Below are 26,240 nucleotides of genomic sequence, written 5' to 3'. Positions count from 1 at the left end.
ACTGCATGTCTGCTTTATACAGAACAGGGACTATTTGATTGATAATAATGCGTAGAATATTTGCCACACGCGCGTAAAACAAAACCAATTACTGTAAACTAATTTGTAACTAGTTGATGGTATGTTCACGTGTAATGTAAAACTAACTTTAAACTTCAATCCTAATTTACGCGGATTCTTGAAAGTGAATATTTTGGAAAGTATAATTTTTCGCGGTTTCAAAGAAAAGAATTAGCGTTATATCATGATAAAAATCAATTTCGCGGGTACTAATTCTAGCGAAAACAGCGAAAATTAGAACACCGCGAAATTAATACGTTTACAATAATCAAATCAATTAGAGAGTGAATGCGTGAGCATCACTAAAGTCTTTATACCACATTTCAGATGTTTTCCTTAATGATTTCATTAAAAAGTTGCTCATTTACTTTTGTTACTTTGTATGTATAATTTTAGTTACTTTATGTTCTTTGTTGTGTATGTCTGTTTTCCATGTCTGGTCTTTGTCCATGGATTACATTCTTTTGATTACCGCTATAATCTTGGTTCCCTTGATTACGCTTTCAAAGATGTAACTGCATATGGGACATACATATACCAGCGCAAACTCAGGCCCAAACACCTTAAAACGGACGCACGGACGCACGGACATTTTAAGGTGAGAAAACACACTGATGGATCTTCTTCGTCAGAAACCGACGTGAAATTTTAGCCGAAAGAACTGGGAAAACACGTATAAATCTTTCAGCATATTTCAGTTTGAATAAAAAGTTTACAGCTCGAAGCACTCAATTGTAGTCTGTTTGTCGCCGTATATTCTAATGAGAGACAGGTTTAACATTCGATATGTTGAATCTTTTTGAGTCGTCAATATTCATTGAAGTCAGCTTGAAATACTCTAGTTGCCTTTTCCGTGATTAATTTTTCATACACGTCCTACTAGCGCAAAGGTTCTATTTTGGCAAATACAGCATAATATAACTAATTTAATCTAGTCGAAAAAAGTGGTGAAATTTGAAAAAAAATTCCGCATGCTCTACATATTTCCATAACACGATGTTATTGATATTAATTATAATTTGATATTTTTCTCTCTATGGGAGCTTTAAAATGTTTTTTTTAAATTCAACCAGTGATCCGAAATGGGAATTGACATTTTCAGAATTGTATTTTTGTGGATGAATTCTGTCAGCACCGTGGATTGACTACCACTATTTTTAGTTCACATTATTGATCTACATTTAAAACAACGATATCTGAGTCAATACAGTTTTTGGTAATACTGCTATAAAAGTACGATATCAGAATTGATTTAAGAGGGCGTGACACACTGGAGACGCGGAAATGTCCAATGTGCAAAACTTGTGTGGGAGAGTGCACGTCTCGTGACTTTGTCAGTTATCGTCTGCCACTGAACGCTCTAAAATGGACGACGAAGAAGGTAAGGACAAAAATTTGTTAAATTATACAATAATTGCTTTTAATAAGAAAAAATAAATAGGTCATAACGCGATTAAAACAGTGATCCATTCTAATATGAATCGAATAATTAGTCTGGAATTGGATATGGCCGACTGTATTGATCAGGACGTTGCAATTATTAGATGTCTGTATCGTATGCATAATGGTCGTTTATACAGTTCAAGTAGATGTGAATGTATAAATCATAATAATAAATTGTTTTCCCTAAGCTATGTCTTCCTACGGCTATCATCCAGTCAATCTAACCAGTTCACTGTATATTACCGAAAAGATTTTACTAACATATGGTAGGCGATATTTGTACCTGGAACCTGTCTATCCCGATACCTTTAGGAATATTCGAGACGGAGTAACCTGTATTATCCGACTGTTACTAATTTTGGTACTGAAATATGATATAGTCGCTTTTAACATGCGTTTATAATAACATTTAGTCTTGCTTGGACGAAATTCTCTTGTCTCAGGCATTTTCTGACATGACCTATTGGAAGTCGATTAACGATTCGTGAAAAAAATCTTTCTGTTAGTGAAATCTAAAACAATCGGAACCAAGTCAGTTACCATAGAGTAGGAGCAAACAGATGTTAATAATGCTTTAGATACACAGTGCACGTTAACATGTTAAAAGTTACATGAAGGATCGAACCCTTCCCCAAACATACATACAAACACTTAATTGTCCTGCCCTTACATGTAAGTACCTGACGCAAAAAGGGAAAAATAAATACACAATGCGCACATTAACAAAAATATCAAATGAACATAAAAGTCTCATTTGTGGGGATGGAATTTGTGAAAAATCAAGGCGTCGTGAAAAAAATCCGCCGGTACGTATGATATTCTGCCTGGAGACTTCATAATACTCAAGGTACGTTGTATATCTGCACTTTTATTTTATTGAAAGAAATATTGAATTCTTGTGCGTGACAGCGCGTAGGTCTAAAACCACACGGCTATAAGCCTTCTTAGTTATATCTTAACAGTATTGCGTGAATATATTTATACAGTAAACAGATACTATGCAATGGCGTGGGTCTAGTAGTGAAATATAAACACACATTAAACGTCTAATATGTGCAGATCTTGTAAGAAATCACTTTATAATCTCTTATCCTTTTAGGGTTCACAAAAAGTTTAAATCAATGTTTGTAAACATTAAGATTTTACACAGTTAAATTAATAAAATCTTTCAGTTTTCTTGCATGTGTTGTCTTTGTCTGATATGGTTTAGTTATGGGACATTTAACGTTTATAATTTTATTTTGCTCTGTGGTGTGATATGAAGGTATCTTCAAAAGTATCAGTTACCGCTGTCGTAATTTAAATAAAAACATCGGTTTAATCCCAAAAGAAATAAATTTGAGATAACGGACGTAGACCTTGTCGTTAATGCAGGTACATTGTGGTAATATTCGCCTGTCTACTAGGAGTTTTTTTTTCCATTCTGACGAACGAATACCCTTAATGCAATTAGTTCCTTACGCATCGACTGCATAAGGTCAGAATGGTCATGCAAGACAGAAGCGTCTCCAGAAAATTATGAAAGGGGGAGGGTCCAGTCTATCATTTGCTAATTTTTGCCAAACTTTTGCACAAAATTAACATGAAAATGAAATGGTTCCTTCCACTGGATCACCTTAAATCCGCCTAAACAAGATCCGACTTTAAACCACAAGCGGTCTAGTACATTTACAATATAAGTGCACATGTACTAGAAGCCTCACCCGTTTCACCTATGCACATCCCCTTAAAATAAATCAGTAATTAATATAGCACATACCAGCCAAGAAAATATTTATGTCTGTTACTCAATATACACGTACCTCGACTAGAAAACGCACGTTGAAATTAGATGTTGACGGCGGGGTAGGGGTGAGGAATGAGAGAATTAAAGGAGGAACGGTATAGTACACATTCTTCACGTACGGCTGTCCATGTGTATAAGTATACAGCTATTTATATCAGCAATTCTAAAGTGTAAGACTGGTGGTTACAATTTACAAAAGTAGAAAGTTCCACAGAAATAAAAAGGAAATTGTAATTTGTACAGTACTTGATCGAATACATGTAGTTATATCGGATTGTGTTTATTTGTTTTATTGAAGAACAACCAGGCGGATGTTTTTATAAGCAGGAACGAAAACTATACATGTACACTATTGGTGTACATGTATATTGATGGTGCAGTAAGGTTTCGTAACAATATTCCACAGACTATGGGAGGATGGACAGGGGGATGGGAATACAGCGGTTAAGGGGGTGGGAGTAGGTGATTGATGTTGTGGGGAACGGTGGTTGATAGGACGGGGAACGTTGAGTAAAAATACGGGAGGCGGGGATTATGGTGATTAACCATAACCGGGGGTAAAATGAAAGGGCTCGGGAAGCCGTGGTCAGGAGGGTGGAACGCAGTGGTCTATACCCACCTCGACCATTGTCTCTATGAGAACTAAGTGTTTTCTGCTGCATTACATGTGCCTCGTAAAAATCAACACCATTACCTCATTCTAGTTAGATGAAAGATTTTTTTGACATTTTTGGAATATTTAGTTTTTTTTTCACCGCGGAAAAAAACTGTTTTAACACCCATCAAAATAGAGAAAAGCCCCATGAATGCCCAGTTCTAACAATTCCGCTCTTAGTCTATTTATAGAAATCTAAACGTTTTAAGAAATGTCATTTGACGATACCAGACTATATTGTAGGGTGGTTTACGATAATAATTACTCGCATGTTTCACTCTTTAGTATAGGGTTGTCTACGAGCACAATTCCTCTCATGTTGTACACTAGGACCGGGCTTTAAAATAACTGCAAGCATGATACTGTGAAGACGCATATTACACAGAACTAATTTGCACAGGAGAGCCCACGGGTCTGGATTGTTTACGGACCAAGTTGCTCACTGATGCATGCCCTGCTTTGATTTGCCGTATACTAATAAGTAGCTCCATTTGTTGACGTAGATTTTTTTCTTAATGAAAAGAGAAAAATGGATACTGCTTTTGTAATTCAATATGGTTTCTGTTTCAGAAATAGTGATGACTGCTGCTAAGCAGAATGGCAATGCTATAATGAGACTTGAGCGTGTGCAACGTAGTGAGATTGATTACGAGAAAGTTCATCATGTGGCTGGCGGTCCTTATAAAGGCATTTTAATCAACAAAGCAGCGAGTGGTATGAACTTTTGAACTTTTATTTTAAAACTCAACCTCCTCAGAAGACCAGATCAATTACACGATTCATTTGTGTCAACACGGTAAATTCCGAGGGTTATCGATTGGATAAACTTAAGTTGCACAGATCACTGTACAGAATTGTCATAGAGTTGTTATCAGTTTGAAAAAAAGGCAAGGGAATTTTCTCCCTATTGATACTACATGTACATGTAAACTATTGAAAAAGGCTTCAGTAGCGTCGTACATGTATATTGCTTTAATTCTAAGTGTTTTTTTTCTCAGAGGAATCAATATTAAATTAGCTTGATATGCTGCAAGCTTTCAATGTGAATATTTAATAACATGTACTTGTGATTCGAAAGATAGACGAAAAAAAAACTCGAATTCACTTAAAGTGATGGGGTCATGTGAAAGTAACAAATTTAAACTGAAAATTTCCCATTAAAATAGAAAACAAATAACTATGTATATATGTTAATGAATGGGCCACTGAAATCCAGAAGATCATACAAAATGGCCCATTCTCAAAATTTTAATCCCAATCATCACAATGCAACTGCATTATTGATATCGCTTTAAGCGAGTTGTAACTTTTTCTGCTCTATCGTAACAATAATGTAGCTATCTTTTTGTAAAATCAAACATACATACATCTGCATGTGAAAACATATTTATTGTACTGAAATATATTTTGATGCAGTGCATACAATGAACACATATTTCTTAACAATGAGACTTTTATCTTATCTGAGGCATGGGCCACAAGGAAGATAAGATTTGTTTGCACTCAATTATGACATTTCAAAATTGAAATCTTTATACTTTAATTTTTCTCATATTTCGATAACCCTTCAGAAAGATAATATCAAACATTACTTTAGTGGTAATTTGTCAAGATTACGATTTATGTTGGCGGACAGAAAATCTTAAACATTTCTTTATGTTTACATTAAATTTTTATAGGTTGGATTTTGAATACGAAACAAATTTATAACCATTCTGTATTTGTAGACTTGAGCACGGTGGGCCCTGCAGAGGGTAGATTGGAATTTTTAGCCTACATGATAAAGGAGGACCACAATAACGAATCCTTTCAGGTACATGACTTTGTACCAAATGTATATTGATGCATCCGTGTCTTCATTTTAAATTTGAAATGTACATGTAAATGGTGATCAAAGGCCTTGAAGAGAATACGGATTAAGCAGACGTTTTATTATTTAAATATCCATACAATATTGAAACGAAGATCTCTCATCTTGAATATAAAAGACTTTATCTTTTTAAAGGGACAAGGGATACAAGTATTATATAAGGATATATATTTTCTACTTGAAGTCAGGACAGCCCTTTAGGACCTATATTAGGGGGGGTCAACACCTAAGTGTGTCACTTATCAACTGCATCCTGGGGGAGGGAAGTCGAGCATGCTGAACTTTCCTCATCCGCGCAGTTTTATACTCTGTATTTGTGTAGTGTTTTCTTCTGGATGCTTTTTCATAAACATTTTGTGTCCGTTTTACTTTTAAATTTTAACATCAGCAGTCTGTAAATTTTTATCAGTGACAGATCCATAGAGGTTCCGGTGGTAGAAACCCACCCTTTAAAAATATGTAAATTAAGTTGGTGCCAACTTTGAGCAAAAATGAGTATATAGCTTAAAATATCCATTCAATATCTCTGGATCCGCCTCTTTTAATTATACTTTTTCATGACTTTAATAAATTTTAACCCTCAGTTGCCCACAATGTAGAATAGCACGATTACAGTAGGTCCGTTCAAAGACACAACTGTCATCCATAATTATATTCTTACAAATTAATCATATATAATGGTAGCATTTACGAAGAAATCTACTTTATGGCGCGAAATAATGAAATGGACTTCAATAATGATTAATATTTCTATGCATTCTATATTATTTACTAGTTAGTTATTGCAATATAATTATTGGTGTGTATATAAATTGGATATACTCTTAATATTTTTCTCCATTTTACATTAGGATTATTGGACATTACGATTCTGGTTTAAAGACAATGCAGATGGACTCACCAAGAAAACGGCATTTACTGAATATTTCCAAGAGTTAATGAATCCAACATGTTTTCCAAAAAGTAACAATTTATTCCTTTAAAACATTTAATTAGAACTGACTTCTAACTGTGTCTGTTATCACCATTATACTCAGACAGTGGCTATCCAGAGAGATCATTTTTAGTTCATTTAAAAATAAACTCTTACGAAACAAATACAAAAGCGTTAAAATATTAGGGAAAACCCTTATTTAACTACATTATTACATTTTATAATGTTCAGAATTACATTTTAGTCATCACAAACAATCAGACAAAGAGTTTATGCATACATACAATGTACATGTAATTTATGCATATTCTCTTCATATACAGTAGTTACTACATGTACATGTATATTTGTAACACTAGCTTGCCTGGGTTTACCAGTTAAACCAACATACTCCTGTAACAATAAATTGCATTGCTGCATATTTCACTGTTATACATTTCCACCAACCACAATCATGTCGAAAAATTGGGTTTATGTAGATTTCAACTGTAGTGATTTCTGTCTTTTGACTACCAGATTACATCATGTTCATCAAGAAAGCTTTAGTTGTGCTGAGGTCGTACACAGTCATCAAAAGAGTAGATCTTGAGGTTAATCAAACAACAGAGCCCAACCCAGAAGAGTCATTGCCTCCTATAAGTAAGTTCAAAGTCTATTACCTTTAAAGGAGACCTATTTTCTTATTTAAACTGGAAATGAGAAGCAAGGACCAAGGATGATAGGAAAATACGCAGTTCAGTCTTTCAATCAAAACAGAAAAACCTTAATACATTCAAATTCAGTTAAAGTGCCCCAATAGGAACAGAAAAGCAGCCAGACATTTTGAACACTGAATACAACTCAAATGATTTAATTTCAATAAAACAAAGTTTGAATTGCAAGAAAACGCGTAAGATAGCTCTTGACGAGTTGATTTATGTCCTGTACGAAATTTTGAACATGCCCAGTGTATTTTGGTAGTGAATTACGTTACGTCTAGACACCCATGTTGAATAATAATCATACAATTATTCAAAACTGTGCTTCAAATGATATCATTTGATAGATCAACAATAAATTCACAACACACAAGAAATATTTGTTCAAAAATTGTTATCTTTTTAAGATACTCTATATTTAATAACATCTAATCAAAAAATAATAAAACAAAATGAAATTGAAAAAAACAGTTCTCTTTATTATTCTTTGGAAACATAATGAGCAAAAGGTGAAGGCCAATTTATCGACATATTTCCATATCTTTAAGGTCATACATAGAAAACAATTGTGCATTCAAAACCAATTGGAATGTTTAAAAATTGGCTTGACGGGAATGACTGACTATGTAACGTAATTCACTTATAACTGTGTAATATATACTCCATGGCTTTCTCATGCTTTAATTGGAGCATATATATATATGTACATTAATATCTGTTAAGTTTGTCATTTTTATATACGCCACATGTAGAAATATCGAAGTCTTCAGTGGCATGTAATGAAACAATAAAGGTAGAATTGGTTCCATCAGTTGTTTAACATATTATAACAAATATGTCTGGTATACTTTCAAAACATAAGATGTTTGATCAACGGGTAATCTTATACCAGATATGATTATAATGTCTAAATTAAATGTAACATAATTCACAGAAACAACTTTTAGCTGTTATTGTATCGTCATTGGAAAAAGTAATCAAGGGAACCAAGATTCGAGCAGAAATTAAAAGAATGTAATCTAGGGACAAAGACCAGACATGGAAAACAGACATACACAACAAAGAACATAAAGTAACTAAGATAATACATACAAAGTAACAAAAGTAAATGAGCAACTCGGACTCCACTAAAAACTTTGAGCATGGACCAGGTGGACCGTTAGGATAAGCGTCCTCTGCTTTTCCAGAAAATCAGTCGAGCTGCTCATAAAAAGTCAAAGCCGGGGTATACGAAAGAGGAAAGAAAAACTATGATACTTTTAATAAATCAGTTTTCATGGTGCAGATGGATACACCATAATGATCCACGAGTTCATGATGACGACCATAAAACGTCTATAGTGATGACTTCAATCTTGTAGCAACATAACCCTGTTCCAGATGCCAAATTGCAAGAATTCTAGCGCGATACAAAAAGTCTGCGTAGTTACGGCAAGCTCTGGCATAACGTATCAGTTGTGATGTGAAAACTCCATACGCAGGCTGAAGGGATGTTGCACAGATGAAAGGAAAGTTGACAATTCTGAATGAAAAGTCATCACGTTTCGCGTAAAGTATGGACAATAGTTTTCATTTACCATCAATCTCTGCGTGTAGGTCAAGATATGAGGCTGACTTCAGAGTGTCTGTGGTATCCTTCATCTCAAGTTCTTTGAGGTAGATGCAATGTATCAAATCCCCGAAACTAGGAGTGTTAAAGATAATACGTCATCTATATAGCTGAGGAATTGAAATTGATTGTTGGTATAACCTTAAAGGTGCATTATCAAATATTTTATTGTAGTTATGCTTATTAAGTTCAATATATATTCCTTGTTTTCAAGTCATCTGAATAAACAAAAACTAAAAAAATAATTTACCTATGTCAGTTCACGAAGAAGCACACATATCGTAATTGTGATTACTTAAATTCTTGCAATTATTAAATAGTTTTTGGATGGCTTTTGTTTTCCGAAAGTTATTCCTATCTTTGTTTAGCATTAATTAATTACCGGACGTCGCCCAGTATGAAAAGGTCCGAACCTGACAGCAGATCGGACACTCTGTTGTCTTGTAAGTATGTGGTGTCCCCCGATGGGATTCTTAGCACAGTCAAATCTGGTATGGAAAGTGCCCCGACCAATTCAACTAAAAGTACCCAATCACACGTTCAGTCTGCAGACCATCTATTCAAGTACAAAAATTCTGACTATTTCAAAATTATCAAACCATGTTCCATCACTTTAAACGATATATTTGACTACAACGATGACGAACCACATTGTACCATATCAAAATGTGGTATTAAAAATTGCAAAACATGCAACATTCTTATAACCGACCCTTACCTCTCCAGTTCCCTTACAAACAAAACCTTCCATACAAGAAGTCACGATGACTTAAGTTGCAAGTCAACAAACTTAATATATGGATTAGAATGCAACTTATGTGGTTTAATATATGTCGGAGAAACGCAAGAACGGTTAAATAAAAGAATGTGCGGTCATCGTTCGGGAATTAACACCACCAAATTCCCGACAGTTTATCAACACTTTAATCAACAAAGTCATTCGATCCTCTCCATGAAAGTTCGTATTTTAGAAAAAAATTACCATCCTACGAACAGTCCCGTTCTAAGTAAAAACTATCGTAGGGAAAGAGAGGAGTACTGGATATGCAGACTAGGTACTGCAATACCTTACGGATGCAATGACAACATCAAAAGTATAGGAAACCTTTCAAGCCAATATAGCAATAGGATGAATGTGATGAATTTATTTGACAAAAATCCAAGACGGGAAAGGAGTCATGGCCATCGCCACTATACATCACCTAAGTTACATGATGTCTCCATAGATGGTCTCCTTCCTTTCATACAAAAACCTCTTGGACTTCATCATATTAGAACCAAACTTTATTCTATACCTCTCACTTTACTACACTCCCTTTACAAAACAAGTCTTGACACTCCTGTTTCTGATCCAACCTCATCATTATACAGACTTGTTGCCATCATTTTGGATATTGGTTTTCACAGACTCTTTAAACCAGTTTGTGTGAAAAGTCAAGATGAAGAAAAACGATCATTTCTTCCACTACCGTTTGTCAACAAAGGTATAGATGCAATTAATCAATGCTAACATCCTCCATCACAAAAACGTTACCAACAAAATTCCCCCATATTTCAAAGACAAATCCATACCAATTATTTCATATTCCTATACTTCACCCATTGCAACCAAAATTTTCAATTATAAAAGGCTATTGCAGAACCTCGAGATTGAGGACTTCAAGGCTAAACCACCTGACTGTTCTTGCAAAAGCTCTCCATTCAAATATGGTCCTTCTGGTCACGTCGTTACGGGAGATTTAACCATTATCGAAAACGAATCTCTGCGTAATATCCTTTCTAAAGGTCCCCATTACCATGAACCACGCTCCATAAATTAGAATTATAACTTTAAAGTTCTTATGGATGCCGTCGAGGACTATGCAAGAAATTGGATAAAACGAGAACAAGAAGACATTGATTCTCTGTCAGAGTGGTAAAAGGCCGTGAGGTCTTTAATTTTGAAACGAACGAAAGTTTTAAGTAGGTCAATGAGTGCCAAGGCTACATCAGTTTTCAAAGACCCCGATGTAGCAAAAACATTGTCTACTATACATGACAAATATGTTGTCGTACCAGCAGACAAAGCCCAAAACAAGATTGTTTTTGTCTGCAAAACGTTTTATATCCAATGTTTATTATCAGAGGTAGACGTAGAAAATAATAGCAGTGATAAGACCTATACTGCTACCACTCTCTCCAAAGAAGAGATTGTGGAAAACCATAAATCTGTGCTATCCTCTTTTGGTCTCTCTACCAAGGACGATGATTGTGATTTACCGTCTATGTACTGGATTCCCAAACTTCACAAGAATCCATACAAACAACGTTTCATAGCTGGATCTGCAAAATGTATCACCAAACCTCTTTCAAAACTTTTAACTTCTATACTCACAACTGTCAAAGAGGGTCTGCAGTCCTACCACAACACTTGTTACTCCCGTAGTGGTATTAATTCAATGTGGATCCTGAAAAATTCGAAAGATCTTTTGGAGACAATCAGTTCAAGACTATTGTGTGAATATAATAGCATTAAAACCTATGATTTTTCAACACTGTATACTTCTATTCCCCATACTCAGTTAAAATCCCGACTTAAAAACATTATACATCGTTGTTTTTCCAAAAAAGATGGTACACCTAGATACAAATATATAGTTCTTGGTAGAGATTCCTCATACTTTGTAAGAAATAATTCCAAATCATCTTCCAAATATACAGAGGAAGATGTTTACAAAATGCTGGAATTTTTAATCGACAACATATTTGTCCAGTGTGGTGGATATGTTTTTCAACAAACGGTCGGCATTCCAATTGGAACAAATTGTGCTCCTTTACTTGCTGACTTATTCCTTCACTCTTATGAGGCTGACTTTATAGCTGATCTGATCTGAAAGAAAGAATATCGTTTGACTAGATCCTTCAATCTCAGTTTCCGCTATATAGATGACGTATTATCTTTAAACAATCCTAATTTCGGGGATTTGATACATTGCATCTACCCAAAAGAACTTGAGATAAAGGATACCACAGACGCTGTGAAGTCAGCCTCATATCTTGACCTACACTTAGAAATCGATGGTAAATGAAAACTATTGTCCATACTTTACGCGAAACGTGATGACTTTTCATTCAGAATTGTCAACTTTCCTTTCATCTGTGCAACATCCCGTCGGCTCTGCGTATGGAGTGTTCATATCACAACTCATACGTTATGCCAGAGCTTGCCGAAACTAAGCAGACTTTTTGTATCGCGCTAGAACTCTAACAACTAGGCTTCTGGAACAGGGTTATGTTGCTACAAGATTGAAGTCATCACTACAGAAGTTTTATGGTCGTCATCATGAACTCGTGGATCGTTAGGATGTATCCATCTGCACCATGAAAACTGATGTATTCAACGGGTCATAGTTTTACTTTCCTCGTTTGTCTACCCCGGACTTGACTTTTTATGAGCAACTCGGCGGGTGTTTCTAGAAAAGCAGAGGACTCTTACGCTACCGGTGCACCTTGTCCATGCTCCCAGCTTTTAGTGGAGACCGAGTTGCTCATTTACTTTTGTTACTTTGTATGTATGATTTTATTTACTTTATGTTCTTTGTTGTATGTGTCTGTTTTCCATGTCTGGTCTTTGTCCCTGGATTATATTCTTTTGATTACCGCTATAACCTTGGTTCCCTTGATTACTCTCTCAATGTTTCTCACGACAAGTTGTCATGTAAAACCATTTTCTGTAATCAAAATACAGTTTATGAACCGGTGAATTACGTTACAATGTTGTGAATTACGTTATACCGTAACATATACTAATGCTTAATTTATATATCATACATTGGAATATACCTTTGACGTAAAATCTTACCAATACATTGTATTCTCCGTTTCTAAATTAAATTAAACTGAAAATCAATAATATCTAAATAATTGCACTTAACAGAAATTAAGGACACTTACGACTAGAGGGAATGTTTACTTCAGGAATGCCTAGAAATTGTTCCGTGTCACAACTTCCCTTCTAAAGATGTCCGTATGATAGGCGATGCTACTGATAATGATTTATAGTTAATTTGTTCCGAGAACAGTGTTTTTTATCCGTTCAAAAAAAATTACCGTAACCTAATTCACTGTAACCTAATTCATGGATTTGTACTTGGCCAAGAATGTGAAAAAAATGTATAGCACCTGAAAAAATCTGTTTAGGAGTCACATGACTGACATTGACGTGTGTATAAATAAGAATATGGAAAGTTTGCTACCACCATTAACAGATGCATATTTGGAAAAAAGATAAAAATCATGTATTTTTTCATTAAAATCATTATCCTTTACGCGTGAATCATTCATTTTTTTCTTGTTTATGATTTTATGGTATTTTCTCCTCACATAGACTTACCGTATGTGTCAGTTACATTTGCATTACAGCTTCAGGAAAATTGTAACGTAATTCACTGTGTTTCATGGGACATCCGAATTTTGTGGATTTTTTTTAAAAATCGTTTTCGACGTAAAAATAACTGTTAAAATTATGTTTTCTAGCCATTTTTTTTATTAGAAAACTTAATTGGCGTTCTCCATTCGGAGTATTTTGTATTTTTTATGTATTTCTGTAAGGGAACCCTAATTTGTGACATAGGGTTTTTGTCAATTCAGTCTTAGATATTTATTGTTTTTGTTCAGTGATCCGGATTAATGTCCGTAAACTATGTTTTTACAATCGGGCATTACCCTGATAATAATTTGAACTCAAAGCTGTATCAGGAAATAGCCTATTGTCTTTGAAAATAGCTTGTGACTACGAAAATTGGCTGTTGCGCACTTAAATTGAATTTAAACGCATAGGAAGCAAGATTAAATCAAGTATAAGTCCATGTTAAATTCAGACACTGACAAATTTAAAGGTGATATAATGTGCAGAAAAAGCCGAAAAAAATGCACACGGTGCTTTTAGTCTACATACGCCATATCTTTACGTATCTATAGATATTTTTGAAGTTTGAATAAGAAATTAATGTGAATTTTATTGGATTTGGACATTCGTGCATACCTTTGTTAAAGAATTATATCAATGCTACAAATGTACTTAAACGTCGACTTCATTGCAAACTTGTACATGCAGCATCCACTTTGTTATCCCAAATGTAAATAGGTATTTCAATTTATAAATTCAGTGCAATGGTCATACCCCTTTTCTCCCACCTCCCCACCCTTTGTCTCCCATGTCCCACCACTTGTCACCCACTTCTTTTAATAACTAGCCATTCTTTCTGAAAAATATAACCAGATCCCAAAATAAGTACATTTACATTTTGTAATGTCAGACTGCTTAATTCAGTCCAGTGGTTAGGTTTAGAGGGGGCCATGTGCCACTTATACCACTCCAGCTAAAATTAATTGTCAAATGCTTTCTTTACAAAGAATGTTAAAAAATGACTTATTGAAATTCTTACTATCACAAACTTTTAATCACTACTCAGGTTAGATTAAAAAAAAAAACTAATATGTTTACGGTTACGGTAACCCTACCTACCCTTCTTTAATATATATTTACCCTAGCACATTTTATTGCCATTTTTAATGAACGTGCCGCTTAACAACAGTTTTTTAATTGAGCACTATAAAAGTCAAGAAACTCTCCATTAGGGTCAATGTATAATAATTAAAAAGAAAATTCATCCAATAGACTATTTGGTGCTAACTTGATGAGTGTGCACAATATATATACTTCCACGAAATAGTGTATTGGCAGAACAAAAGAATTTTCATCGCGGAAGTGTATACTACGCATGTTCTACGCATGCTCATCGACTATCTTGCAGTTACATGTACATATACATGTAGCACAAAGGGTTTAGTATGTAATCTTAAACAGACATGTTTTCTTTGCCTTAGCGTCATTTCTTTCCATTTTGTAGAAAGTTTCACCACCGTGTTCACACCTGCACTATATACTTACCAACTTCTACCTGAGATCCAGATCAACAACAAAACATTTATCACATTCATGTTAAAGGCGGCAGGTGACGCTCACATTGCACTGTCCGCAGTATACAGCGAGTTGGAGCGAAAAACCTGGGAGATAACCATCGGTGCTGACAACAACACCAAATCGACGATAAGGGAAGGTGCAATGGGGTCCATTAAAGTAGAGGCCTTAACACTGAACATTTTAACTGATAATGATTTTAGATATTTTTGGATCAGTTGGGCTGATCACCATTTAGAAGTAGGTCGAGGTGCTCAATACGGGTACGGGCGGTTTCTGCATTGGTATGTGCCTCCAAACAGGCAGTTCCAGATTAACTGTCTCGGTGTTTCTACTGATAAAGCATCTAGAGGACAATGGGAGTTTGCTGAAATATTAGGTAATACTTGTACAGTCTAACATTTTACTCTATTGTAGATATGTCTAACATGTACTAATGATAGCATATGCCATCACCTCATAAAACAAAGGCATTCTGCATGTAGTTGCCATTTACAAATTAGTGACTATTTATTTTCATCGAATGTAACAAATACTTCTACATATATGACAAAAAGGAAAAAAGATAAATGTGAGCAATATTCCTTGATTCTTTTAGATTTAAAACACAATATGGTGATTGCTAGTATGTTCATGAGAAAACATTTAATGCTTATTTGGTAAAAGTTTAATGTTGGACTAAAAATCACACATTTTTGTGGTCAGTTTTTTGTGTTAAAACTTTTTATCTTGAATAGGAATGCCTTTTTGATAAATTTGTACCACAGTTTAAATAATTTATCTCATCTAGTACAAAACTTTTATTGCAATATAATGAATTATGTAGATCCAGAGGAAGAATTTGGAAAGGAAGCTAAAAAGAAAAAATTAAAGAAGTCTCTGATATGGTTGGCGAAGAAGCAAAGAATATTACAGTGCCTTGAAGACGCCTACCCAAATACGTTATCAATAGGACACCTGTTAAGGTACTGACCATTTAAACATAAAACTTTGTAAGTAAGTATGTGGTTGCTTAGTTTTGGTCAATTTGGAAAAAAAGTTGGCAAAGAGTGACAAACTAGTATGCTGCTTTGTCCATATTCAATTTAATTCTTTATTCTTTCAAGCCAAATAACTATGATACAGAGAAATAACAATAACAATAAAAATAACACGAAGTATGCAATAATTTCACAAATGTTAGAATGGAGGTACTGTTTACTTTACCATGAAAGATTCAATAGTGAATGCAATATGCAAAACCGGAGAAAAAAAATTAGGTTTTGAAACCAAAATATTATATCAGACAAAATTGCTTGAATGTTTTTTTTTGGTTAATGAATTCAAACAAGGCTTCTGTATTTGTGCTGTAAATTTTCTCAGGTTATATAAAAATCATTATGCTCTCCAGACGTTTGAAAACTGTGTTATTTCTATTTCACTAGTTCAGTTTCTTATATGTTATAGAGCAATTTAATAGCTCACGTTAAAGCCTCCCCCATTCTGTTGCGTGCTTTTTATCTTCTGAAAATTCAACTTTTGATACGACATAAATGTCTAAGCGACAGGACGGTGTGCTACAACCTTCATAGTATATACAGTGAGAACCTGTTTATATGTGGAGCTCTAAGACTTTATATTGATTACAGATAGCTGTGCAAAGATGTTGGTACATGTAGAAGCAAATGACGTATACATGTAATTATAATGTATCGAACTGAAAATTTCTTGTAGAATCTTTCTCATTTTCCCGCAGAACATGCAAGGTAAAACAGTTCGACACTGCTGCAGCTGTTGTAATGCTCAATGATCTCCAGAAGAAAGGACTCATCAAAGAGGTAGAGTCTGGATTCTGGATGAGGATTCAAAGTAGTTGTGAAGATGCAAAGCATGAACATGGTAAATAAACACATTTAAATATTCAAATTTCTATACGCTGCACACATGTTTGAAGAAGTGAACTCTTATTAGTTAAACTAGAACCTCATACTTAGCAAGTCCAAACGTAATAAATAAAATTACATACTATAAACTCAGAATCAATAATACTGAAGAAGGAAGCCAGTTCAATGTAAAGTTTGCAATAAGGTGCAGATAAACCTACTCTGACCTTCCCTTATAAATCGGAACTCTTAAGAAGTTGAAAATATAAATGATTTTCTATTTCTTAAGGCCTACATAATTTCTTTTATGTTAAACTAATTGTTAATGCCCAGGAGAAATAAGTAATTTCTTAGTAAATGAGGCACCGAGATGAATTATGTATTCCATTTGATAATGTGATATGATCAAGATATTTCCTGATGAGATGAAAACTGTCCTCTAGCGATAACATGACTAAACTGAAGTAAACAATGAACGCTACATATGGGGTAATGCCTTGATGAAATAGGGTAAAATAATAATGATAATTATTTGGAAAGAGTGAATAACAAAAATAAAAACAGATGGTTTTGCATGAGTATCAATATTTAAAAAAAAAAACATCAAAACAATAATTCTAGGAACATGTGTGCATATTATGCTATTGCGTTCCAGTTAAAATCAAAGCGCCGATGGTGATGAACCTCGGAAGTCATTTGATACTTATAAGTATTTTAAAAACTTTATAATCCGCTGATGGTAATTTGTTCTTTCTGTATTTCCAAAATAGACTATAAATTATTTACAACGGGATCAGCACTTTCACCTCTAGTAAAACGCACACATTCACACAATTTTGTTTTAGTTTGTTTCGTTTCATTTCGTTTTTTTTTTGGTTTCTCAACGTGTAATTAGGTTTAAACGTAGCCAATCACGTGGAATCCATATATGGATTAATACAACGTAGTTCAAATTTCTATGTATGTATTTGAATTTTTCTTTGAGAATCAATTATGAAATTATAATTTCAATCGTATATTGTAAAAACGGGCAATGTATTTATACGAAATAATTAATTTGATACATTTTAATATTCATCCGCCATATTTTTTAACGCGGTGGAAATACTTTTAAGGCGGGTATCAACGGGAAGTCGTTTTGATCCACATCAGATGGTTATAAGACTCAGAAGTCACATGACTTCCGAGTAAAAAAGCATATGACCATTACCTTTGACCACCTGAACGAGTGTTCGAAGCTTGTCCCGAGTTCAAATAATATTGCGAAAATTTGTTTTTAAATAATACTTCAAAAGCGGAACAATCAAATGAAAAATTAAGACTGGTTATGTGATCAGTACACTATAATAAGAAATTAAACTGAATTCGGTGGGTTTTTGACATGTATGAATCACCGAGTGTCTGATGGTTAGAATTATTGCATATTAAATGCTAAAATGGCAAATATAGGCAATTGTGGAATTTGGGAATGAGGTTAATATTTTGTTTTCGACCATTACCGGAATAATCTTTATTATAGAAGTGAGAATTGTACGCACCATGCCAAGATTAACAGCTAATGAGCAGCCTACAATTGCCATAATTACATCGTTATACTGTGAAAAACTTGCCGTCGATGCCTTAATAGATGAAAAGACAACTTTCGTCAAGTATAAAACTGAAGGCAAGTATTTTTCAGTTGTGAAAAGGAAATACAGACCCATCTCATTATACAAAATTGTTGTTATATGTTGTTTTCTTTTATTAATGTTAACATGATAATGGGTGAACTATATATATTGATCTGTAAGCACACCGCATAACAAATACATTTGTACAAAAAGCTCTTAGATGTGCTACTCGTATACAAAGCCCCAGAGATAAATTTGAAATTTTGTGATGTAGATTTGACTGTGATTGGACTGATGAGGGTTTCGTTTTATCCTCAGCTTGTATATTTAATATACACCACCTCCTTGTTAGGCACAATATAAATAAAATGGAAAACATTGTTCAACACAAAATTAAACAATACAAAATATTTTGTATGTTCATTTTTATTCGTTTTACATTTTATCTATAGATTAGGTCGACCGTCGTCTTTTATGATTAGTTTTATTTCATGTATTTTGGGACCTTTTGCCCATCAATGAAGACTGCTTGATGACATGTAAAAGTTTAATTGCCCATTGCTTGGCTTTTGATGGATGGCTGTCTCAATGGCAAACATACCACACCTCCTGTTGTCTCAATGGCAAACATACCACACCTCCTGTTGTCTCAATGGCAAACATACCACACCTCCTGCTGTCTCAATGGCAAACATACCACACCTCCTGTTTTATAAAGTCTTGGGATAAACAACAGATGAATCATTTAAACTAAATACAAAAATTACATGTCGTATTGTATCTTATTTTCTTAAACATAAGCCAGGAGAATTTACAGAGGTAAGAAGAAAATCGTCGACATGACGTGAAATATATGTTGTGTGTGCATTTTCTTTGGTTGCGTCAAACACGATAATGATCAAAATACTCACATTTTTGTCAATTATGTTGATGTTTTTATGAACATTTTGGTCAACAAAGCATGCTTCACGTTTTCACCTACCGTTGTTTAAACAATCTTACGCCTAGTACATTTAATTACTCCTTATATTTTGCTAATACTAACATTATTTATTTCCAAAGTTATTTTGTTGATTAATGAACATTTAGGACAACCAAGCATGCTTCACGTTTATATTGTACCTGTTTACACCATTATCCTCAAAATAACTGCACGCCTCAATCATAGTTTTATGACAGGTATACAAAACATTATACCTACATGAATAAGTACCTGCTTATGGAGTGTTCATATCACAACTCATACGTTATGTCAGGGCTTGCCGAAACTATGCTGACTTTTTGTATCACGCTAGAATTCTAACAAATAGACTTCTGGAAAAGGGTTATGTTGCTACAAGATTGAAGTTATCATTACAGAAGTTTTATGGTCGTCATCATGAACTCGTGGATAGTTACGGTGTGTCCATCTGCGCTATGAAAACTGATTTGTTCAGCGTGTCGTAGTTTTCCTTTCCTCTTTCGACTTGGCTTTTTATGAGCAACTTGGCGGGTGTTTCTAGAAATGCACCGTATTTGTAGGTGCATATTCTCCATATACTTTGTCTTGAATTACAGGGAATAAGGCGATGTGAAAGTGGATTGGGAACTAAGAGTCGGAAGTAGTTAGGCATATATTTATTGCTAATAAACAATATTTTGCTGAATATATTTCTATGAAATAAAAAAAAGAAAGACAAAATTGTTACCGAAGTTTGTAATAAAATACATTTAATTTCCTTGATGGTAAATGTATCAGGATGTTGTAATGCTGATTTTGGAATGGGTACATTTATGTATGGAGAATAGGGATGTGTGGAGAAAGGGTACTTCTTTCCTAAAACAGCTATATTACAAGAAGAATCGAATTCGGCTGTTCACAAAAAAATAACGTTAATGAAACATTAAGTGATATCCCGCAGGGTAATGGGGAAAAAGGGGTTGATAAAACTTTCAAATTACATCTTGGATTTGCAGATGAAGTTTATGAAGTTTACTTAACTTGTATTTTGTGCTACGAAACAACTGTGCAAAGGCTTTAGAAAATTCAATGATTCGTTCTCAAGTTATCACCTTGATACCGTCGGGCGGCGGACACGAAAAGTTTTGGAGTGTATCACATAATATCTCGCTACTTCATATGACCGGGTATTATAAGTATTGATTAATACATATACTCAATAATATATTACAAATATCGCACATAATTGTTCTGATTTTTTTTTAACTTTTCCAAGATGTTTCAGTGAAATAAATAAAATGGTCAGTAGTCTATGCGCTTTGATCATTAGCAGGATTGTATAAAATGGTTCTAACATCAGAGCTCCTTTTAGACTTACTGATGTTAATCTGTTTATTTGAACATGTCACACTCAAACATATGACGAACAATCTCTCAAAAGAGGTTTGTATTGTAAAAACTGTTTTGCTTTCAATGTACGATTACGTTAAATGTACTATGATTTTCTACATTTTTGCAGTTTACTAATTTTCGATATTTCGTGGTGGACAGAAAAGCGCGAAAAATAGTACACGCCATATTGATTTTTGACACTGTACATCGCTCGTAATTTTTTTTAAAATCGAAAATTAATCCTTTAATAGTAGTTACAGTTGATCCAGTAGTCCCCTTGTCTTGTCTGAGAGATAGTGTTTGTGCATTTCCAATGTATACTTTAGCAAATGAGCAACTCGGACCAGGTGCACCGGTAGGGTAAGCGTTCTCTACTTTTCTAAAAACAGCCGCCGAGTTGCTTGTGAAAAGTCAAGTCCGGGAGTATATGACACGTATTATTATCTACTGTAAACGTATTAATTTTTGCGGTTGATTACTTTCACTGGTTCTGTGGTTGAGTGAACAAAGCTGCGAATATCAATGTTCGCGCTTTTCTGTCCACCAAAAAATAGCGAAAATTAAAAGGTTTACATTACTCCTTGTAGTTAAGACAAAAGTGGCATATTAAAGAAGCACAAGTGTTATGAGCTATATTCTTTGACAAATATTCTTAAAAAAGTTGCTATTGTTGATCATGTAGACATGTTAAGAGATTTAAATTTCGCAGTTGTTTCAGTGGCATTGCAAAATCATATTTCCTTTATTTGTCTATGCTAATTTGGTACATGAGAAATTTGAATTACTTCTCTTTTAATGTAGTTCAAAAACTTATTTTGAAATGCATATTCTTTTAAACTGCCACGTGTGGTATGTACTTACAGGTGAATCTCAGGTTTATACCCTTGGGAAAATTGGAAGGCATAAAGTAGTGTCTACAAAACTCTCTAGAGATAATGTTATGTCGTCTCCTGAAAATTTGAAGATTTCAACAGAAAATACTGTTACAAGACTATTAGGTATGCTTCTATTATATAGCATTTACATTAAATGGCTAACCAGTCGTTTGGTATCATATAAATAAGTTTGTTTGCATTCCACGATGCGTATAACTCACATTGTGAAATAAATTCAGGAATTTCATTCTTGGACTTTTTTCCGCCAAAACGTCACATTACGAAAATCAATCCGCTGTACACAAAACTGCACTGGTTGATAGAGTAAGTGTACAGTAAACACATTACAAGTTTCCGATTAATTAACTATTATTATGCTTGATTTGTAGGAACATTCGGTAAGGTACAACACGTATTTTTGGTCGGTGTTGGTGGAGCAGTTCCAGATTACGACGACGGTAACAATCACGTACGATTGGGTGACATTGTCGTTTCTGCAAAAACAACAGAAAAACCGTACCTTTATCTTCATTGTGAGCATGTAGATTACGATCGTAGATTAGATGTGTATAAATTTGACGTTAAACGATGGACTTGTAAGAATGACCCACTTCTGAGTGTTGTAAATAAGATCAAACGCATTGTTGAAAATTCTACCGACACGGACCGGCCATGGGATATTTACCTTGAGGAAGCAAGCGATAAGCTGAAAGTGGAAGAATCCAATTTCCACAGGCCTTTTATAAATACAGACAAACTTTTCTATAAAAACCCGGATGGAACTGTCGTTGAAGTTGAACATCCGCCTGCAGGCGAACATTACGTTATCGGGAGAACAAATGTGCGATTAGGAACAATTGGAGGTGGGGGTAATATTGCAAAAGATACGAAGTTGCGAAAGACATTCTCACGGTTGTATGGTATCAAAGCATATGACATGGACACGGAAGCAGTATTAGAATCTTTAGAGGGCAATAGGAACGAGAGCTATCTGATAATAAGAGGAATATCGGATTACACGGACGGTAGTCGCAAAGAATGGCAGCCATACAGCGCGATGGCTGCGGCGGCGTACATGAAAACTCTAGTAATGGCCATGTAATAGTTTAACACCATTTCAATTACCATGGATTAGGTGAAATATTTTCATCGTCATTCAAGTATCAGTCTCTATCAAATCGGGCATTGTTCAAACAATTTAATAGAAAACCCACAAATTTGACAATTTGATCCATGGTACAGAAAACAAATTAGGTCGTCATATACAATATTTTTACGTACTTTTACATGTAACTGTAGTCCGTTCTATATACAGAACTGTATTTTTTTTTAGAAAACATAAACAACCGAATAACAAAGTAAGACACTATTTATGTGATTTGTAACTGTTTCCGAAGGAGGTAGACCTAGGGTAAAGGGACACAACTCTTGCAAATCATTGGAACGTTTGTATTCAGCATTTTATATCAATCTCATGTAAGCATCAAAATAACTTTGATTTCATTCTGTTTCAAATGAAAGCTTGTTTGGTTGGTGAAATTGAATATGATACAAGCATATCATTGATTTCAAGATTCACAAACGTTTGTCCCTTACATAATCTGGTTCCCTGGTCAATATCATAAGCGACCCTAGGATCGCTAAAAATATAGACTCCGGTCAACAGCGACGGATATTCACAGTATATGAGTAAATTGCCGCTTATGAAATAAAATAAAAACAAAGATTAGATTATTTGAATTGACTTTATAATTATGCATTTATAACGAAAAATAATATAAGTAATTTGAAAAAAAATTAAACGTATTTTCTTTGAATTTGAATATTAGAACGAAAAAAAATGAGTAAAAATAACGTCATTTTCGCTCAGCCAATCAAAAGACAGAAGACGTCACTGGTGATCCGGTGTTATATTTGAGAGAAACTTGTGGAACGAAAATATTACCCGGGCTTCCAGGTTTCTCCCTTACCCTAAGTCTACCCCTTAATTAGTCATAAAGAAAATATTGGTGGATTTTTACATACATGAATCACATTCTGTCCGATTTTCTGACAAACAGAAATTAAATTGCCAAGCCTTCTTGCAATAGTGACGTTTGTCATGGAATATGAGAAATGTGTACGATATCGTTTAGACGTGGTTGAGCTTGCAAAAAGGTTAAAAGAAAAAAATCCCCGACAACAATTTATATATTTTGCAACTAATGTTAATGCGGATGCCTTCATTTATGTAGCTGTGCAACTATATATTAAAATATTTCCTATACTCGAAGGTGCTTTCAAAATATCTATCGCCTAAGTGCTTTTCTTGTAAATAAAGCTTATATTTTAAACTTTGGATTTTTTATTGTTTTATTCATAGGAACATATTAGGAGGGCATACCTTAATATACAAACTTTCTAAGCCCCATTGTTAACCAACGTCACAAAATATGTTCAAAATCGACCTGGTGATATAAGATTATTGTCGGCAACTACACTAAGGAAAATGTGAATGCAATAAGTAACCGCAGTTACATGTCCGACAGGTAGAACCATGAGTATATAAAACAAATGGTTTTTGTCTAACGGAAGTACACATTAATAAATGAATTGACTGACCAGCAGTTAACAAAAGATTGTCTATTGACTTCTAAATTTGTTGACGCAGTGGATGTCCGGGAAGTTTTATTCAAAAACAACAAATGCACAAACATGACCAATACCAACCCCGAGTTTTAACATGGTCAAATATATATATGAGATGAACAATATACAAGTTAACTTAGGATCACGTTTGCACGACTAACAAAATCATTTCAGCCACATAGCTTTATTTTCTATCGATTTGATAATTTTTTATCGTGTATCTGTGAAATTAAGTGAACTTTATTTGACATTATTGATGATGATTACATTGAGGTGATTTTGACTTTCTTATTGTAAACTTCCTCTTTCCGAGTTGCAATATAAATTAATGTCTCCATTGTAACTTGTATACATGTATTTACAAATATAATTTTTTTCGTGAAGAAGTTTCAAAGAATAACTTTTGATCAGTGCATTAGAACTAAATACAATTAAAAACTAAGATGCTATGACGTGGGCGGCGGAGGGTAAAATTTGTTCCACAAAATTGTTTGTTCCAATTTGTTAACTCAAAAGTGGATGACTCAGAATATATGTTGAAAGATTCCTAACTAGTCAACTAAATCATAAGCAGATAAAAAGTTATTTTCCCTTGTTTTAAATTTTATAATTTTTCTATGTTATTTATGTCATTCTTATTATTGCAGTAAACACAAAACAACATTCATTTTTGAATAATTTAATTTCAGAAGTAAAAAAAAAACTATCTAATTGGTTAAAACAATTTGTCCATCATCTCATGGACCAAATTTTGTAATGTGACGGTAACGTCACCAAACTTTATAATGAAATTGTCTTTACATTTGATTCTAAAATTAAATTATAAGGAATGGCCGTTATATTTTTTTTCAGTCTTCTTAAAATATCTCAATGCCTGTGGTGTATCCTTGAAAATAGCCGCTTTGCAGGTTATAGTTTGCACCACGTGATTGAGGTTATTTGAATTCAGAAGTTTTTACGGTCTTCATCAAGAACTCGTGGATTGTTACGGTGTATCCATCTGCACGATGAAAACTGATTTGTTCAACGTGTCATAGTTTTCCTTTCCTCTCTCGTCTACCCCGGACTTAACTTTTTATGAGCAACTCTGTGGGTATTTCTAGAAAAGCAGATGACGCTTACCCTACCGCTGCACCTGGTCCATGCTCAAAGTTTTTAGTGGAGTCCGAGTTGCTCATTTGCTGTTGTTACTTTGTATGTTTTTTAGTTATTTTATGTTCTTTGTTGTGTATGTCTGTTTTCCATGTCTGAGTTTTGTCCCTGAATTGCATTCATTTGATTTCCGCTGGAATTTTGGTTCCCTTTATTACTCGTTCGCCATAGACCGACACATATAGATAAGTGTCATTCTGTAATAAAGCATATTATTGTGATTTCAAATGGATAAAAAATATTTGAAAACAAAATTGTGCACGTACTCTCCACTGTCTTGGCCTTCCGTGTTCAAGCTTAAGTCCTATTTTTAAAAAATCGAGTGGTCAGCAGTTCGCGATACAAAAATTAACAAACTGATTAATTTATAATTTTCACTAAATATTCAATAATATAAGGATCGTTTTTATTTGTTGGCTTCTGCTTTCATAGAAAGTTTTGTGCAATGTATGTTTTTCTTACATCTCTTTGCCTTTCATGAATCGTAACTGTCAAAAGTGAAGTAAAGTACATCACATAAATTGGCAAAAAATAACAACAAAACAATTTAAAAAAATAACACATTAACTGACAAATTAAAAACAATCCTGAATTGTATTGTTTCTCAATTGTCAACCATTCATTGATCGTCTCATATAATGGAGTCTTTTCCTTCAAATTACAAAAGACGTCATACAAAATATTTTATGACGAATTATTTGATCCTACGTATTATGAAGTATGAATAAAGTATTAATGATACTAATCAAATGTAACCATATTTA

General features: G+C 34.1%; 1 protein-coding gene across 3 annotated transcripts; it reads left to right on the top strand.

The window, feature by feature from the left end:
- The first annotated feature begins 1,187 nt into the window (after nucleotides 1-1,187).
- LOC148605142 (uncharacterized) lies at nucleotides 1,188-24,029 on the top strand. Of its 3 annotated transcripts, none has more exons than XM_088548725.1 (12): nucleotides 1,188-1,441; nucleotides 4,515-4,658; nucleotides 5,672-5,757; nucleotides 6,666-6,777; nucleotides 7,265-7,387; nucleotides 14,947-15,396; nucleotides 15,844-15,982; nucleotides 16,753-16,895; nucleotides 18,399-18,542; nucleotides 19,291-19,308; nucleotides 21,685-21,819; nucleotides 22,086-24,029. In XM_088548725.1, exons 1-12 carry the CDS (start codon nucleotides 1,426-1,428, stop codon nucleotides 22,796-22,798), a joined length of 2,223 nt encoding a protein of 740 aa, XP_088404851.1. In that variant the 5' UTR covers nucleotides 1,188-1,425; the 3' UTR covers nucleotides 22,799-24,029. The 3 variants fall into 3 exon arrangements, with proteins under 3 accessions (XP_088404851.1, XP_088404853.1, XP_088404852.1); XM_088548727.1 differs by lacking the exon at nucleotides 1,188-1,441 and adding an exon at nucleotides 1,753-1,864; XM_088548726.1 differs by lacking the exon at nucleotides 1,188-1,441 and adding an exon at nucleotides 2,240-2,350.
- Nucleotides 24,030-26,240: the final 2,211 nt, after the last annotated feature.

Source organism: Perna viridis, chromosome 10, assembly GCF_037379345.1.
Source record: "Perna viridis isolate PV_CMFRI_1.1 ecotype Kerala chromosome 10, ASM3737934v1, whole genome shotgun sequence".
NCBI classification, from domain to species: Eukaryota; Metazoa; Mollusca; class Bivalvia; order Mytilida; family Mytilidae; genus Perna; species Perna viridis.
The sequence above is the reverse complement of the archived record's forward strand: the minus strand, read 5'-3'. Positions and strand labels throughout refer to the sequence as shown.